Below are 19037 nucleotides of genomic sequence, written 5' to 3' on the forward strand. Positions count from 1 at the left end.
CCCAGATGAAGAGGGAAGTCACTCCGGACCCCGGGATCCACTGCCCTGACTTCAGAGCAAGCCTCCTCCCGTGTCTCCCCAGGCAGGCAGGCAGCCACAGAGAGCACCCAAGGGTGCTCCTGCAAGGGAGGGAGCTTGTGGTGGTAGTCTCTCCATTATATTGTAGGTACAGGGCCCTGGAGATCTCCCCAGGGATCAGCAAATGTCTGGAGAACACCGGAATCTTCTCATTCCATTTGGACTTTCTGGCAAGGGTTGAGCACCTCCAGAATCATGCTTCCCAAAACCATGCCTCCCAAAATCAGCTTCAAGGGGGCCCAGGCGCTCTGCTGTCCTCCCGGAGCAAGCCCCAGACTCAAGGCCATTCCGCTGGCGGCATCCCCGGCATGGTCACCAGTGGGGAATAATTCTCAGAGGGCATCCAGGGAGAGGAGCATGGTCAGCAGCTGGGGTCAGCTTGCCCAGCATCTGTCTGCTGAGGGGCAGACACTGGGCCCCCAGCCTCTCCAAATCTCCCAAGACTTCACCCTTGATCTGAACCTCAACCTGGAAACTCAGGCTGGAGCTACTGACCAGCTACTGACCCAGGAGCTAGCAGGATGGTGGCTGGATCCAGAGAAGAAAGTCTGTCCCACGGGGCCTCCCCGGTGCACCTGCTTCTTTCTGCTCTGGGCAGCAGACCCACGGCAGCCCAGGCTGGAGACCGCTCTCCCAGATACTACCTTCATCTCAGACTCTGCATGGCCCCCCCCCCCCGCCCCTGCCCAACCTGGTATGAGGCATAGGGCAGGGCCGTGGCTCCTGGGACAGGGCAGGGCTACAGTGTAGTGCCGGGCAGGGGTCAAGTGTCCCCTTCTTACCCGAAAGTGGACCTTCCCGTGGGCACTCATCTGCAGGTAGAGGCGATGGGGACCATTCCAGTTGCCGTAGACGATATCCACTTTGCCATCCCTGTTGAAGTCAGCGAGGGCAACGCCTCTGCCATGCTGGAGGGGGTCGTCCACCCCTGGGGAGGAGAGGGTAGGAGAGGCCAGAGCCTTCAGGGCAGTGTCCCTTGTACACCCCATAGGCATTTGCCCCCAGGCCAAAGGGAGAGTGACCCTGGCCTGCTAGGCATGGATGGAGGACCGAGCCGCTGCATCCCAGGTCTCTGGGGGCAGGAGGTGGGACACCGGTCTGGTTGCAGAGAGGACTACAGACATTCTCAAGCTGCTTTTGCCCAGTAAGCCGACTATTCTACTCAGTGCTGGGGGCAGTATGGGTGGGGGCGGGTGCTCGAGGGAGTGCTGGAGGCCAAAGACCCTTCAGAGGGGACATCTCAAACAGATCGTGTGACTGCTTAGCTGAAATCTCTCCATGATTCCCCAGGCCTGTTGGCTCAAGTTCAAATCCTGCTTTCAAGCCTTGCTTGGTGAGGCCTCTGCCCAGCGGCCCTGGTCTCTACCCAGGGCCACTCTTCCTCTACCTGTGCTCCTGTCATGCCCCACATGACCAGGTACTTTCCAGCTTCTGGGCCTTTGCTTATGCTGGTCTCTGCTCAGGCCGGGAGCAGAGGCTCCCCAGGCTTGTGGTTACCCGACTACTTGTTATCCTGCTCTCAGTGGCAATGTCACCTCCTCAGGGATACCTTCCCTGATCACCTCATCTATACAGCCCCTTCCACCTGCCTCCTGCCTCTCCTTTCTGCGTCATCGGGTGGATGCCCAGGTCCCGGGGTGCTGCGGTGTTTCCTGGGGGCGTCCTTGTGTGGCGGCAGGCTCTCCAGGCAGACCTGACATGCCGCGAGGTCAGGATGCTCGTCCCGACTCTCCCGCACACACAAAGCTTTTGTCTCCGTGTCTGCAGTTGCCTGCTGGTTTTGAGTAAGTGCTCGCCGGATGAATGAAGAGACAGGAATAACTTGACAGAAGGCGAACTGGGGACACTGTGACAGCAGAGGAAATATAGTAACCATGACAGAGAAACCCAGAGCGTGCCTTGTGAGATGGGGGCGGGGAGGCTCTGTGTTCAATGTCACCTGTGCCTGCCAGTCCTGAGACTGGAGCACGTGGTCTGAGCCGAGCAATGGCCTGACCTCCTGCTGCCCGACGCAGACCTGCTCCCCTGGGCAGGTGAGAGCTGAGGCGTGTAGGGCACCAGCTCCTTGTGCCCACGCTGACCCTTGTCAGAAGAGAACAGCTGTGACACAGGGCTGGTGGGTCATGGGACCATGTGATGGGGAAAGAGGAGGCGCAAGGCAAACAGGAAGATCCTGAAGGTGGGAGCCAGGATGAGGGGCAGGACCCCTGGGAAACTTGGGGGTTGAGCAGCCTCGGAAGGCAGGCATGAAGAGGAGGAGTGTGGTGAGATTAATTCTCGGTCAGACTCCCTGGCCCAGGTGTCCATGGCCTTCCGCGTTGGCCCATTTCTCTCCTATCTATGAGGCACCTTGACAAGAAGCTGGTTCCTGTTCTCGCGAGGAACCGGCGCCAGGCTGCCTTCCACAGCAGCATCTATTTGGGTGATGAATGCCCTCTTGACATGTCTTGTTAAACCTCTGCAATCATTCTGACTTTCAATTACGGGCCTCGCACCTTCCTCTCTCCTCCTGCCTGATACCTGCTCCTGCTCCAACCTGTCCGCTCACCTCTGCTTCATCTCTTTAACACCTTATCAGATCCTTCGGGCCTTCTCTACTAGTCTCTCTACCATGAGGAAATTCACTGCCGGAGCATGGCACTAGGAGGAGAGAGCTGGTGCCCTGTGTTCCAACTTTAGCTTAGCTGGAAAGGGAGAGGAGGTAGGGGAGGGTGGGGCTGACTGGCCACAGGATGGGGGTGGGCAGGTGTGCTGGCCAGGAGTCCCCTGAATGCAGGCTTCCAAGCAGACAGCCAGCAGAGCACACATGCCCAGGGCAACGAGAGCAGACTGGCCCCACTGCAGAACCTGGACACTGGCTGTTGGCTGCTGCCAGCGGCTGGACCCCTACTGTCCCTTCTCCCTTGGCCTGAGCTCTGCTCTCTGGCCCCAAGGCCACTCTTCCTCTTACTGTGCTCCTGTCATGCTCCACATGACCAGGTACTTTCCAGCTTCTGGGCTTTTGCTTAGGCTGGTCTCTGCTCAGGCCGGGAGCAGAGGCTCCCCAGGCTTGGGGTAACCTGGCTGCTTGTGCCATCAAAGCCATCTTTGGCAAGGCAGCGAGGGAGAGGAGGGCTTGAAGGGCAGACTGACTGTGTCCACTGTCTCACTTAGCTACAAGTTCCTGGGTGACCCTGGGGTGCCAAGCATTGGGCTAAGAATGAGTAGGGCAGTGGCCCAGAGCATGGGGAGCCTGTTGACAAATCATCACGGTGCTGGAGAAGCTTGGGTGAGTGGTCTGTGAAAGGGTTGTGGGAACACACAGGAGGGACCAGTCTCTGGCTGATGGCACAGGAGGCCAGGCAAAAGGTGACCTGTGAGCGAAGGGTTGAAGCCAGACAGAACAGCTGCAGTAGGGCAAAGGGCACAGTGATCTGGGATGAGGGAGTGGTGGCTGCAGAGGCCTCGAGGCTGCCAGAGGATGGTCTCAGGGCACAAGGCCAGGAGTCTGGGCCACTGCTTTGTCCCGTTTCTCACTGTATGTGCATTTTACCTATGTTTATAATGTCAGGGCCTTGTCTGGGGTGCTCTTGATCTTATTCAGGTCAGCACCTACAGCTCCAAGCACTAGCTGGGTGCTCAGCAGGGCTTTCCTCCCTGGTGACTAGATGGAACTGAACGATTAAGACAAAAGGGAGAGGCAGCTTGGAAGGGATACAGGCTGAGACACAGGTGTCTGAGGGTCACGGGCCAATCCCATGCTCTGGAGAAATTCATGGTCAGGAGTTCCAGATTCCTTTTCCCAGCATTGGATTCCCCCTGTGGAGTTATGCAGGACATGGATGTGGCAGTAATAGCACTGCCTGAGTGGTGCACATGACGACTGGGTTCGACGACTGGGTTCTGATCTCCACAAGGCCGGGGAGGGCCCTGCTGGAGGGGGTGTGGCAGCACAGAGGCCCTGGGGCTGGGGGCTGTGTCACTCACCAGCACTGGCTGCAGCATCCACAAAAGTACCATTGCCTTGGTTGTGGAAGAGGAAGTTGGGCCCGTTCTCATTGTCACAGAAGATGTCCGAGGCGCTGCTGCTAAGGATGGGGCCCACGCTGACCCCTCGGCCACCTAGGACAGCACACAGACCCCCCAGTGAGCCTCAGAAGTGTAGCCTGAACCATCTGGGGCAGGGGGGGTGACCCAGAGAGCTTTGGAGTGAGGGCGGGAGCTCTGACCTTCCAGACGCCTGCTGGGGCCTATCTGGGCTCCCAGTCTGCATGACTGAAAGGAGACGGACAGTCCAGAGGATGAGGCCAGCCAAAGCCTTGCTCACACTGTTGTCAGGTCACAGGTGCACCTGCTTCCTTCTTCCTCCTCACTCTGGGTCCCATGTACGCTGATCACATGCTGGGTGTGTCCCTGCTTAAACAACCCGCAGGAACAGGCTCCAGCCATAGGACCAGGAGGCTCACTTGGCTGTGTCTGAGCAAACTGGTTGCATGGGTCATGGCACTTTCACGTCATGGACCCATCGGCAGCTACTCGTGACTGGGCACGTCCTTACACATGCCCTTGGAGAAATGCCATGAGCTGTCATTAGGGGGAAGAATAATCCTTCAAGGTATGGCATTGTGTACTGACCCTTCTCTGAACAAGAAGAGGAACATACAACGTATTTCTGAATATATGTGGTTGTACAAACTCATTTGAGTTTGGACAGAGTGAGAAAGGCCACACCCCATGCTGCCAACAGGAGGACTGGGGAGGGAAGGCCAGGTGGTGGGGAAGGCGAGGCGGCAGTGGCCTTTTCTTTGAAAGTCTTTGCATTGTTTGGCTTGTGGCAACAAGAATTGCTCCTGTAGTTTAAAAGGGAAAAATCCAATAAGGTATATATTTTAAAAAGAAAGAAATCAAGCCAGCTCTACATTAGCCTTTGAAGTCAGCAGGATCAAATCTAAGCTGCCCATGTCAGGTAGTCTAGCCCTCAAATGTGTTGAGTGCACCCACCCCCAGCCAGCGGGTTTCAACAAAGCCTCTTTGCTTGCCATGCCTGTTGGAAATAAATGGCAGAAGGCAACCTGTCTGGGACCAGGATATGTATTCTTAGTCCTGGCCTGACTTTGTACAAGTTGCATATGTGGGCGATCAGCCCAGGCTGCCTAGGGGGCGTGGCTTAAGCCTAACCCTCCCCTTGGCCTGAGGCACAGCCTTCAGGCCTACAGGTGGAGTGTGACTTCCAACATGGCTACTAGGTCAAGGGGAATATGCCTGAACATGACCTCTGACATCACCGGAAGATCTAGAGAGACAGACCTGTCATACAGCCAATTATAGCGTCTTCGATGGGCGTGGGGTCTGCCAGAAGGCTCCTTCCTGCCCTCCCCTTCCTCACTCTTTAAAACCCATAACCTGTGAGTAATAAAGTGGACATTCCTCACCAGCTTGTTTCCGGTGGTTCTTGCGGCCAAAGGCCACTGTTTGTCTCACTCTCAGTGACTTTGGGGCCTGCTGGCAGGCCTAAACCCTGAGATGCATGACCTTGAGAAAGTTACATGATCTTTTGAATGTCAGTTTTTTCATCTGTGAAACGGGCCTGCCTTGTCTACGTTGGGGAGTCTTACAGGAGCGAACGAGGTGAGCTATACTGATTAGAATGAGTATGATTAAAAAAGACCAAGACGACAAGGGGAGAAAAGGGAACCCTCATGCTGCTGATGGGATAGGAAATTAGTACAGTTAATATGGAAATCAGTAGGGAGGTTTCTGAAGATGTTAAGGACAGGACGATGTTACGGTCCAGCAGGGCTGCCACTGGGCACGCTCTTGACAGAATCACTCCATGGAAAGGGCTCCTGAACCCCCACGCCTCCTGCTGCGCCCTTCCCAGCATCAAGACACAGAAGCTCCCCAGCTGCTGCATCAGCTGATGAACGGATGAAGAAAACACGAACAAAGACTTGGTAAGAGAGCAAATGCTAATCGCCCCATCTGATTACTAGGCCTTGTATACACGTATTGAATTAACCTCTTGCACCCCATAAATATTTACAGATGTCGTATGTCAATTATAAAGCAAGAATAACACTAAAAAGGAAAATGTGGCATACACACCCAATGGGAAATGACTCAGTCCCAAAAGAGAACCAGCCTCCAGAGCGGCCTGGAGGACCTTGTGCCGAGTGAAAGGGGCCAGGCTCTGGGAGGCGGAACTGCAGAACGCAGGCCTCTCAGGAGCACAGAGGACTGGTTCCTGGGGATGGGGAGCTGGGGAGAAGCTGGTCCCAGGAGCCAAGGGCCTGAGCTCTGTTGTAGCCCTTGGTGAGTACGCTGCACTCAGCAAGTTCCTGGAACACGGAGTTGAAAGCTGTTTGTTTTGATATGCAGGTTTTTAAATCCACGCAGTTTTTCACAACATGCACTTTTCATGAGCTTTTGGAAGATGCTCATATGCTTGCGGTGAGGAGGACAGCTGAAGGGTTCTCCGTACACACAGAGTGTGGAGCAATGCAAATGCTAATTACTCTGATTTAACCATTACACAATGTATATATTTTTTAAACCATCATATTGTATGGGGCAAATGTATGTGATTTTTTTTTATCAGTTTGTTTTATCAGTTGAAGAGATGAAATATGATTTATGAAAGGGCCTTGCGGGCCAGCTGTAAGAGAAATGCAGAAACCCAGGCCCTTCCCAAATCTAAGCCTGCACCCAAACAAGATCCTGCTGGTGGGTGTGCACCCTCAAGTTCACAGAGCTCTGCTCCAAAGACTGCTCAACTGAACAACAGCAGGTGTTGGGAGCTGCTGAAGAAATCAGGTGAGACCTGGGCAGACCTGGGCAGTGCTGGCCAGGAACCCAGCTGCCTCCCCTGGGATGATGGTGGGGACTTTCCCAAGGCCCTGTACTTCTCTCCTTGGCAAAATGGCACTGGAGGAAGTCATGGAGCCTAACTCCCAGGGCTAGTTCACAGCTAGAAAGACTGGTGGGCCAAGGGCTCAGCCACTCCTGCTCTCTAGGTTGGAGTCTGCTCGCCTGTCCCAGACCTTGGGTCGCCCAAATCCCCAGACACTCTGGTCAGCTCTCAGTGAGCATCCAGGCTTCCTGAAAACAGCCTCATGGTCCCCAGCATTTCCGTGCCATGTCCTGCGAGACACAGCATCACTTTCCACGATAAGATTTGTGGTTCGAGGTGGGGTGGCTTTCAGAGGCCCTTCCAAAGCCAGAGGAAGGGTGCTGAGTCACCCCACGGGAGCTACTGTCCCTCAACAGAGGAGCCACTGTGTGGCTGCTGACCGCTGCCCCCGTCCCGGTCCTGTCTAGACTCCAGACCGGAGTGGACTTGGTGAGATGCCCTTAACCCTTTCCAGGTCTCTGGAAATCTCAGGTGGCACTGAGGAACCTGCCACCACATGCCTCCATCCTTCCTCCCGCTCTGGCATCTTCCAATTTCCTCCCTGCCTCTGGCTCCCAAGCCATGACACATTCCCTTCATTTTCTACAAAGCAGGTTATTTCCCTTTTGGACAAATTTCTAAATCTTTCTAATTAACTAATTGGGTTGGGTTGAAGCCTTGCACCATTTGTAACCTGTAATTACTAGAAAATTGCCATGGTAACCACACTACTAATTAGTGACAATTTATTGCCATAGCAACTGGACCATAACAGAGATGTTACCCACAACTCCTACTTGGCAAGTTGGGCATGCAGTTGGGGAGCAGGTGAGCAGACAGTCGGGGAGCCTGCCTCTTGGGCATCAGCCCCAGCTGCCTCAGTGAGGGGCCCCAACTGCACTTGGAGGCGGGGCAGCCAGGTGTTGGCACTCCTCACCCATGCCACAGGGGACCCTCGACTCCCACATCTTCAAACCAGTGAAAACTACCAGCGTTAAACAGAACCTGTGTGTCTTACTCCCAGAGACCTCATCTTCAGCAACTACTAGAACCTTCCCCTTTCTCTTTTTCCTCCCCCTCACTCTTCTTCCTTCCTTCCTTGTTTCCTCCTCCTTTTTTTTTTTTAAAAGGCAGAGTGACTGAGAGGGTGAGAGACCAAGATGTCCCACCTGCTGGTTTACTCCCCAAACGCCTAAATCAACTGGGGCCAGGCCAAGCTGAGGTCAGGAGCCAAGAACTTCCTTCAGGTCTCCACATGGTCGGATCCTTGAGTCACCACTTTCTGCCTTCCAGGGTATGCAGCAGCAGAAAGTGGAATCAGGAGCCTGGACACTGCTACGTGAGACAGGGTTGTTCCACCGGGCCAAACACCTGCCCCTCTTCCTCCTTTGTAACCGCCAACCCCGGGGTGCCTAAGGCTTAGCACATACCACATGGGGCTCCCCGGGGACACGTAGGGACACCTTTACTGAGCCTTTGAGAATGACTCCAATCTGCATCCCTCAGTTCTTTCTCTTTCGAGGGTGGTACCTTCTGCAAAGAACACGCAATTCCCCAGTTGGGGCTGAAGAGCTGGGCCGGGGATCAGCAAGTGCAAGTGTGAGCTGTGCGACCTCAGACACATCACCAAACCTTTCTGGCTTCTGTTTTCTCACCTATAACATGAGATTGACAATAATAATAGCTCTTTCTCGGGGCTGTCATAAATACTAAGTGAGCTGGTTTTTGGAAGGTACCTTGGAAAATGTCAGGTGCCACATAGTCATTAGCTGGGACTATTTACCACCTGCTGGGTGAATGATATGCCTTTATTTTCCCCCAGCACTTCCACGCTTTCAAGGCCTCCTCGTTCTTGCTGCTGGGGGTGTGCATGCTCCTTCCTGCTTAGCTCTCCTGCGGATGCCCCATGTCTCCTCCCACCTTGTAGCGCTGGCTCTGCTGGTCTCTCTTTGGGCCCAAACCTCATGGCGTAACGTTGGCTGGATGAAGACCTGACCCCCAGCCCTTGGGTGAGGCAGACTTTCCCTAACTGTCACCTCAGGTGCAGGTGACCCACCTCTCAGATCACATCTAAGGCAGGCACGAGAGGTGTGAAAAGGGCAGAGAAGGGGCTGGTCCTCGGGAGGGGGACGGTGCACGTTACTAGGCTACTAGGCTGATCCTACCGGGGCATGAGGATGCAGGGGTGAGGTGGCGGGGATTCACAGTGATGGGCAAAGGTCTGTGGTCTCTCGCCTGGATCTTCCTGGCTGCAGCTGCAGGAGTTGGAGCAGTGTGCCCTCCAGGCTGTGGTCTCCTGCCCTGGAAGATGTGCGGGGGGAATGAGGTCTCCAAGGCACACTGCAGCTCTGCCCTTCAGTGAATGTGGCCTTCAGGGCGGCCCACAGGAAAAGCTGGGCAATGCATCCTATACCTTCTGCACTGGTGGGGATTCTGAGTCAAGGCCCTGCAGCTAAGGCCTGAATCCATGGGATTCGCCAGCTGGGATCACGATACAAAGAGGGGTCTGGTGGGCACCAGGGTCTGCAGGCAGCCAAAAACATCCAGGAAAGAATAGCAACACAGAGTGTGAGAACAGGCAGTGTGTGCTGAGTGTGTACCGGTGCCAGGTGTGCACGCCCATGAGTGTATGTGCAGCGCATGTGACTGAGGGTGTGTCTGTGTTGCTGGAGAAGGGAGGGGAAAGAGCAGGATAGTAACCAGAAATGTTCTGAAAAATTCTGACACAGAAAAACTCTGTGTTGATGCTGGGGCTGCCATTCCCAGCTCCCTAAGGACCTTCAGCTGCTGGGCAGGGCTCCAGTGCTAGTCAGTGGAGGGTGTTAAATGGGGCACTGCCACCACGCCCTGCCCCTCCAGTCCTCCTGCAGGAGGTGAAGGGAGGGAGGTGGGAGATCTCTAACCTCAGCCAGCTGGTGGGTGCGGGAGACAGCCCCCTCCCTGTGTCACTCCCAGGAGGGGGCTGCAAGGAGCTGCCTGGGACAGAGGGCTCATATATATGCATATATTTTCATGAGAGAGACCCCACTGGCTCATCCCCAGATGACTGCAGGAGCTGGGGCTAGAACTGCAAGTAGATAACTGGGGACGCAATCAGGGTCCCCTGCGTTGCTGATAGGAACCCCTACCACTTGAGGCATCACTCGCTGCCTTTCAGCATGTGTACATTAGCAGGAAGCTGGAACCTGGAGCTGGAGGCAGGTATGGAACCTAGGCGTTCTGATGTGGGATGTGGCCACTTTAACGGGGACGCTGAGCGCTAGGGTAAATCCCCACCCCAAACACCACACTGTTTTGACATCTGTGTGCTTTGTAGGATGGCTGAACCCAGTTAATCAACATATGTGTTGCCTCACACTTACTTTTCACAGTGAGAACATTTAAAATGCACCCTCTTAGCAATGAACAATAATAAAATGCATTGTTACACAACACAGCTCTTGAACTTGGCTTTCTTGCTAACTGAAATTTTCTATCTCCAACATCTCCCTAAACCCTCTCTCTTCCCCATCATTTTCTAGGCAAGGAAGTTGTGGTGCCATCACAGCCAACAGGCAAGGGTGTCACAATATAAATCCATGGTTTCTCTCCTCCAGACAGGGGACTGGCCTCAGTAGGCCTGGGGTGTGTGGCCCAGAATGCCCAGCCACAGGCCTGATGAGCTTTTAAACTCTCTTCTGTTAGCTGAGAAAACAGTGCATACAAAATTACATTTCTGTTCTAGAACAGATCTGTGTTTGAAAGAAAAATGACATTTTTGACAATCACTAAATCCACCTGATACCTGGGAAAATATAGAGCCCATGTGGGACCTGTGCCAATCTCCCAGGGGTCCTGGGTCCCAGCCCAGCCTGCTTGGCTGCCCGTGCTCCCCACGGGAAGTCGGGTGCCCAGTGGCCCCCGCCCTGCAGTCCCGGTCGAGCTGCCGTGGGCTCGGCCAGGAGGCCTCAGCTGGGCGTTCGGCATCTCTGGTAATGACTTCCTATAAATCAGAGCTGCCCTCACTTTGTTCACGCTGCTCCCGGCCAACAGCAAACTCCCCGCCCCACCTCATAAATCCACCTTCATTTCCTTCCCAAATTTCTTTTAAGGCTTCTTTAATTACCTCGTCGCAGCCGGGACAGATGCTCCTTCAAAGGGTGAGGCCAGGGCATGGTGCTCCTGGTGGAGGTGGGAGCGAGTGGGGAGCCTGGGTTGGTCGGGGGAGGGACAGGGTCACAGAAAGGATTCCGAGCCGGCTGGCAGGCAGCCCTGGCACACACAGGGGACAGCTGCAGGTTGGGGCTGGGTCTGTCCCTCTGTGTATTCCCTTGGGCCCCTGTTGGGCCTTGGGGCTACTCCGTGGGCACCGAGTGTGTGCCAGTCCCTGCAGAGGCACATGCCTGGCTCCTTCTGTTCATTCTCATAGTGCTAAGAAGAGCTGGTCTGGAGAGGTTTAACTGGTCCCTTGCCATGTCAGTTGGAAGTCAGGAGGAGTAGGGTTCGCATGTGGCAGGCTGCAGCACGAGGCGCTCAGGCTCTAAGGGCAGGGCCGAGATCCCTGGGCTGCAGAGGTGGCTCAGGACTCTGGTTTCTCAACTTCCACTTTCTCTGGTTCCGTGTCCTTTGCCCTGGCAAGTACCCACTTCTCAGAACTCCTAGGCACGACACCCCATGGCACCATCCAGGTTCCAAGAGGTCGTGGGCAGTTGAGAAGTTAGGATGTGGAAACGGGGGGGGGGGGGGGTTGGGGAGTGGTCTTGTTGCAGTCTCCAAGAGTGCCAGTTGCTCTGCTGTCCTCCAGGGTGAGGGGAAAGGGGGCTTTGAGTCCCCTGAGAACGGGCACAGTGGCCACTAGATGGCACTGTGACCCAGCAGAGCGGCAGCTGCCAGGCGCGTAGGCCTCCCCACCCCCTCCCGCGGGGCCCCATGGCTGGTGCCTGGGCAGCACCATGGCCTGATCTTCAGCCAGTGTGGGCAGGCCTCCCCCTGCTGCCCTGAACACCCCACGTAGGTGGCTGCTGCAGCATCAGCAGTCTGGGGCCTGCGGTTCAAGTCCTGCGCGCTAGGCCCTGGGGCTGGCTGCATTCTCAGTGGGTATGGGGTCTTCCAATTCTCTGGCCCTTTGGGTTATACTGGCTACAGCAGGTTCAAGCTGGAGGTCACAGAAAGGGCAGCTGGCTGTGGCAGGTGAGGCACTGGGGGGGGGGCGGCTCTAGTGGTTAATTCTCTACCAATCTCCTGTGTGACCTTGAGTGTGTGCCTTCTCTTCTCTGGGCCTTGGCTGTGGCTTTGGAGAATGGCAGGGTCTCCCCAGTCCTGCAGCTGCGCAGCAGGTGGGTGCTGTGGGGCTTGGCACCCTGAGTGCACATTTGGCGAGGTTCGCTCTCCTCTCAGCCTGCTCAGCGCCCCCCCCCCCCATCCCTGCCTGCTTCCCAGGCCCCCTGGCGCTGGCCTGGCTCTGAGCACTGGCCATGTGCCCAGAACCTCAACCATCAGGCAGGGCTCAGCATGACAGCCCTTACATTTGGGGTGCATTTCTGGAGCTCAAGGGGATACACAGGGCTATTTTTCCAGCCAGATGTCCATGTGTCATCCACAGAGCGACAAGGAGGGGCTGTAGGCCAGTGTTGGGGGGCTTGACGGGCAGGGGAAGGGTGGGTTGGGGAAGGCGGGCAGACAGAACAGTCACTTGGTGGGCCAAATAGCTTCCTGTCGGCCAAACAGCTTTTGGAAGTCGGCAGCGCTGCCGCGATGCGTCCTCTGGGCACACCAGCTGCCCCGGCCTCCCTCCATCCCTCTGCAGCAGCTCCTCTGCCTTCCTTTAGCACTCCGTGCTCCCAGCTCAGCCTGGCTCAGTTGGCTGGTGCTCCCAGACCCACGCCTGCTCCTCAGCTGTCTCCTCTCGGGCCCCTTCCTGCTCGTTCCTCCGTTCTGTGCCAGCTCAGTCAGCATGAACAATGTCCCCTCTGTGCTCAAGTCTGGCTGCGACCTCCCGAATTCTTTTATTCTCTGCATCAACTGCCCTTCCAGGCCTCGCCTCCTCCGTTCCAACGCATCATTTTCAAGTGCTTCCTCCCTCCCCCACCCCTCCCCCCTTCCTCCCGCTTCTTCTGCAAGATCAAGGCACTTAATTGCCAAGCCAGCCCAGTGCACAGAACGCGGAACTATTTGGAAAAAAATTGACTGTACAAATCTCGGCCGAGGTGCCTGCATGTTTATTCCTTCTCTGAGGGAAGCATGGTTTATTGCCGACACCCGGCCTTTCTGCCGTTCATTCACGCACGGAGCTCACAGGCACTTTGATGGGGCCTGAGCTGTGCAAACTATTTTATGGTCCGGCCATTTATTCCCCCCAAACTTTGTCAGACACGCCAGCATCCATCTCCACCTTACAGCAAGATGGAGAGTTTCTGAGAAAAGTGTCACGGACTTAGGGGAGGTGGTGGCCACCTTTTCTGGGGAGGGCTTCCAGGCGGTGTCCCTAGTCAGATGGTGGAGCAGGGGGCGTGGCCTAAAGGATGCCCCTGGGGGTCCCAGGGGACTGCCACCTGGGAGGCTCTGTCTTGGTTGGGAGGGATTTGCTGGGAAGGCCACAAGCCAGGAGAGTGTTTCTGTATCTCCATTGCAGCTGGGCATGGATGAGGTTGGAGCGGGTATGAGCCATCATCATTGTACACAGCCTGACTTCCTGGTCTTTGGCAACCAGGACAGGAACTGGCTGAGCTCTGCCCTCAGCAGGCTGCTGGTGGATTACCAGGGTGCTGGTATTTGAAAAGCAGTGCTTTCTAGCCACAAGCTGATAATAGGCCCACCACCTGGAGAGCCGGGTGGAAAGCAGGGCTGCCAAGAAGGTACAGGGGAGGTTTTGGAAGAAGCATGTGATTCTTGGAGCTCAGTTACCAGATACGGGACCTGGAAGAAGCACAGAGATTGAGTGCTTGCCTCCTGGCCCTGAGGTGTAAGTCAATTGTTTCGTCTGCTGTCGGGCAGTAGGGAGAACTCTCAGTCTCACCCTTTGTGATCTTCCCAAGAGCAGAGCCTTGCTGGGTGCAGCAGGACTGGCCAAGGGACTCATGGGAGCCGCAGGTGCTGTGGGGGTCTCAGCTCTGTTTTCCCACAAGCCCCTAGGCCTGCTGTTCTCACTGTGTCCTCCAAGGCTTGCGTCTGCCAGAGTCCACCAGGCACTGGACAGATGGTGACAGAGGCAGCAGGAGGAATAAAGTGCTCATCTGCCCCTCCCTGGAGACACCTGCTGTGTGGGGGCTCCAAGGGCTTAGATCCCAGCTTGCTGGGCCCCCAACTCCCTGCTCCCAACCTACCTGGGCACCCCGCATACCTGTGTACTTGCTGACCCCGGCCTCGGCAGCCACATCTCTGAGCGCCAGGATGCCCCGGGACAGGTCGCTGGCCTCAGGGTCCATCTCAATGAGTGCATCTGGCCCCACGTTTCCATGGGCATAGTTGGCGATGTAGATGGCGTAGCGTCCAGAGCCCTGCAGGGCATGGGGAAGGAGGTGGTGAGCAGCCCACCTGGGTGGGCTCTGCCCTGAGCCAGAACCCGGTTCCTGTGGGTGATGTAGGCGGGGCAGACAGTAACCCAAATGGGGCCTGCTCATGCAGGCTGTGATGTGAATGCTGCCCCCAGAGCCGCTCCACGGAGCAGCCCGCAGCAGCATCTCCTCCCATCCCGTTCCGGTAGAGCACCCCCACCCGCTCCCCCACAGCCACCTCTTTATAGACAATTTTCTAATGTGCCTCCCTCCAGCTGCGCTCTCTCCAGCTGCCAGCTAGGGTAGCTGCTCAATAAATATTTGCTGATTGATTGATCCACCAATTCCCATCATTCTCTGTCTCTCGCTCCCATTCCGGCTCACCCTAGCCAAGATGACAAGCAAATTCCCGAGCCACCACCCTTTCCCATTTCCCATCCTGCCCTTCACATGAAAAGGCCGGGTCTTCCTTCCCTCTCGCGTTCCCTTCTCTCCCCGCTGATTACCAGAGAGACAGTTTACTGCGGTTCCCTCCAGAGCACTGGCTCAGGCATCCTCCCACTTGTGGCACCCAGGAGGAATCCTGGGCACCAGCCCTCTCCACCAGTCATTCTCTCGTCCACCATAGTGCTGCTCAGAGACTCTGGGCTGCCTGTCGGTTGTTGCCCCGTGTTATTTCTTCCTGCTTCCCCAGAGGGGCACACATTCTCAGTCAGGTGCTAGCTCTCCTCTAGCCTCTCATCGCTTCCCGCCAAGCAGGCAGGCCCGTGCATCTTTCTTGAGCACTGACTGTGCAAGGTGGCCTGCTAGAGGGGTTCTGGGGACAAAGTCCTTGTCCTCCTGTGGCTTTCCTTGGAAGGGCAGTCATCAGCACCAGGGGACAGGAGAGAAACAGCCACATGTAAGGTAGCTGGTCTGTGCTCTCGTCACCAGTCTTCTGGCACTCTGGGCTGGTTTCTGTTATTGCCCTGTGGCACCACACCCTAAAGTCCTCTCCCATCTTCCTGTCTGCCCTTTCCAGGGTCTGTTTTCTCCATTGAGGTTGAAGAAGAGCCACGGCAGGTGTGGCTAACGCAAGAGATCCTGGGGGTGTCCTCGGGGCACGTGGGTGCCTAAGCAAGCAACTGGAGTCGAAGGTAGGGGCTGAGGCATGGCTTCCAGGGTGCTGGGAGGAAGATGCTAAGCCCAGAGGCCTAGCCCTTCCCTACAAGAAGAAGAGGTTTTCTTGGCCGGGAGTGGGTTGGGGGGGGTGCGGTCTCAGCTAGGAGATGTGGACTGGGAAAGAGGTTTCTAGGCAAAGACAAGCAAGACAGTGAAACACCCAGGGGGAGATCATGACCAGCTTGGGCTCAGTGTCGCTGGAATAAAAAATTCCAGCCAGGGAATGTCAAGGCATGGAGATGGAGGAGGTGACAAAGCTGGCCTCCCAAGACTCCCAGGCCCCTGCCCTTCTGGTTCTCTACCCTGCTGCCCAGAAAACCACACAGATCTTGCTCCTGCAGCATGACACCTGCCAGTGTGCAGGACACAGGGAAGTCAGCCCCACCCAGACCTGCCAAGCCCGAATCTGCATTTTTAACAAGACCCACGGGGCCCCAGTTAGAAACAAGCTGCATTATAGCACACTGGAGTCTTGCAAGGCTCTCCCCATCACAGGGGCATGGTGTGTGTGTGTATGTGTGTGCAAGTGTGTGTACAGTATTTGGACGGAGAGTGAACAGGAGGCCACAGGGAAAACACGCCATCATGAACCATTCCCGACCCTACCAGCTGTTAGCAAGCTCATCAACAAATGGGCAATTAAGTCCAAACGGACTGCAATACGCTCTGTAAGAAATCCCGACCTCCATCCCGCCCAGTGGTAGCTAGCTCCTTGCTTCTCTGAAATGGATGAACATCGAAGGCTCACAGTGACAGAAGACTGCTCAAGACCACAGCGACTCTGGCCAGGGGAGATGGTTCCTGAGAAAGGAGCCTGATTCTGCAGCTTTAGGTTCTGGATAGGGGGTTCTCACACATCCAAATCCGCTGCAGAGCTTGCTCACACACAGATGCTGGGGGCTGGCTATGGCGCAGTGCACTGCGCAAGGCTTGGCTGCTCTGCTTCTGATCCAGTTCCCTGCTAATGCACCCTGGGAAATGAGGTGTGGATGGAGTTTGTGGCTCCTGACTTCGGCCATGCCCAGCCAGGGCTGTTTGTGGATATTTGGGCAATGAATCAGTGGACGCAAGATCTCTCTCTTTGTTTCTCCCCCATGCCTCTGTGTCATTCTGCCTTTCAAATAAAATAAATCTTGAAATGCGAGCAGCTGCAGCCGCCAACCGCACCCCCAGCTTCTGACTCAGGAGCTGTGGGCTGGGCTCTGAGAACATTTGTTTCTTGCTGGATCCCAGATGAAGTGGATGTTGCCGTTCTAAGTGCACCACTAGAACCCTGGTCTAGGGCTCTCCACTTGCACCCCAGCACTGGCTCTGTGGCCCGGAGCAGATCTCGCGCGGCCTCCAGGCTGCATTCTGTCACATGTGAAATGGGGACTGCACTCTCCCTGCTTCCTGGCAGGGTTGTTGAGAAGATGAAATGAGACAACGCCTGTGAAAGGTCTTTGAAAAGATAAAAATGCTATATAAACATGAGGCATAATCATTATCGATCAGGGAACGCTTCTTGTAAGAGATTGTCGGCTTTGAGCTGGATCCAGAGGGAGGGGTGTAAGGAGGCAGCGGCAGACAAAGGGCAGGCAGAGGTTCCAGGTTTGGGGCAAGAACGGGGGGGGGCAGGGGAGAGGGAGGGAACAGCATGGGTGGGGGCTGGGATATTCACTGGGCATTTGGGCTTCTAAATGTAGCATTGCAGTCACTGGCAGGGCTAACTGACCCCCTCTCCCTGATGTCTTAGGTCTGGCTTGCTTGCTTTCTTTCTTTCTTTCTTTCTTTCCTTCTCTTCTCTTCTCTTCTTCTTCTTCTTCTTCTTCTTCTTCTTCTTTTAAAGTTTACTTATTTATTTGAAAGTCAGTTACCGAGAGAAAAAGACAGGTCTTCCATCTGCTGGTTCATTTCTCAAGTAGCTGCACCGTTAGAGCTGGGCCAGGTAGAAGCCAGGAGCTTCCTCCAGTCTCCAATGTGGGTTCAGTGAGCCATCCTCTGCTGCTTTCCCAGGTGCGTTAGCAGAGAGCTGGATCAGAAGTGGAGCATCTGGGACTTGAACTGGTGCCCACACAGGGGGCTGCCATCGTAGATGGAGGCTTTACCAAAGCACCAGACTCTGCCTCTGCATTTCTGGTAGTGCTCACGCTGATGGTTTGGGGACTACACTTTGAGATCTGCTGAGCAAGCACACAGACTAAGAGCCCCAGTGGGGACTATGAGACCAAGAACGACTGGTGTCAAGAATGCTGTGGTAGCACTCATGGTTAGAAACCAGTGTCTCGTGTTATTTTGCCCACAGGCAGGATAGCAGAGGCAGGCGGGGCTTGGTTCCTGGCTTTGCCTGCCTGGGGCTGTGTGACTAAGGTCAAGCTGCTGAACCGCTTGCAGCCTGAGGTTCCGGATCTGTCCAGTGGATCCTGACGCACCTGTCTTGCAGGGCAGATGTGTGCCAACCCTCAGCATGGGGCGCGGCACATGTGTTGTTAATGCCTGCCAGCTGTTGTCTGTGTCATTGCACCGTCCTGTCCCTGAGCTCCCCCTGCCCTTGGCCTCTGCCTGTTCCCCTCTTATCAATACTCAGGCCTGAGAGGGTGGCTAGACTCCAAAGTAGCCCCTCTCCTGGGAGTGGACCAGATCAGCTGTTAGGTTTCGTTATTCCTGAGGCTCGGAGGACAGGCTGGGGCTGAGTCCCCGAATGTGCTGGGGAGTAGAGTGGCTTTGTCCTTGTCAGGACAAAAAAATGCATCTTTCATGGGTGCCCTCCACACCCCTTGATCAATTCGCTGAGAAGTTTCCTGGCATCCAAGTGCGGCTGGGGAGCATGAGAAGAAGAGGAAGAGACCCCTGGCCCTCCCCATCCCGGGCTGTGCCCAGAGCCTCTCCCTGTCCCTGTCGTTGCCCACCGCCTCCCCTGCCCCCTGAAGCAGGCAGGCGTCCAGGTGGCTTCGATTCAGGTCAGGGCTAAATGTGGCTTCACAGCCCAGCTTGGCTCCTCTTCCCAGCACCAGCTTGTTAAGAAATAAATATTTATACCTGGCACCTGCCTTCTCCCAAGGCCTAGAGGCCCCCCACTGTGAAGCTTCTCGCTGAATCCCCAAACCCTTCAGTGTCATCACAATCCTGGGGCGAGCCATTCCCCCTTGCCCCCTCTCCCAGCACAGGGGATGGAGCTGTTTCTGTGGAAGCTGGGCAGCAGCTGGGGCTCTGATCCAGAGCAACTGCTGATCAAGCCAGGGAGGGGGGGTGGCAGGGGAGCAGGTGACAGGAGGGATAAATCACTGCCACCACAAGCTTCGGGCTCCTGCTGGGCCTGCCAGGACAGGAGCCCCCCACCCCATGCAGTGCACCACAGATGGCTGCAGCAACTCCCGCCCTTCCCACTCAGCCTTCCTTCCCCATCCAGGGGTACAGGGCAGGCCTGGAGGCAGGAAAGGAGTCCTGAGTCAGTACAGAACTGTCCCCCACCCAGTTCC

The 19037-nt window shown here is 55.8% G+C and overlaps 1 protein-coding gene across 2 annotated transcripts in view; it reads right to left on the reverse strand.

Annotated features, from left to right (window-relative positions):
- CRTAC1 (cartilage acidic protein 1) overlaps positions 1-19037 on the reverse strand; it is a 134252-nt gene that overhangs the window by 18202 nt on the left and 97013 nt on the right. For both annotated transcript variants that reach the window (XM_058671672.1, XM_058671673.1), the window contains exons 5-7: positions 14265-14421; positions 4045-4179; positions 861-1006 (exon numbers count right to left, since the gene is read on the reverse strand). In XM_058671672.1, coding sequence (XP_058527655.1) covers positions 861-1006; positions 4045-4179; positions 14265-14421 — 438 coding nt within the window. The remainder of the gene's footprint in view (positions 1-860; positions 1007-4044; positions 4180-14264; positions 14422-19037) is intronic.

The sequence above is a fragment of the Ochotona princeps genome, chromosome 13 (assembly GCF_030435755.1).
Source record: "Ochotona princeps isolate mOchPri1 chromosome 13, mOchPri1.hap1, whole genome shotgun sequence".
Taxonomy (NCBI): Eukaryota; Metazoa; Chordata; class Mammalia; order Lagomorpha; family Ochotonidae; genus Ochotona; species Ochotona princeps.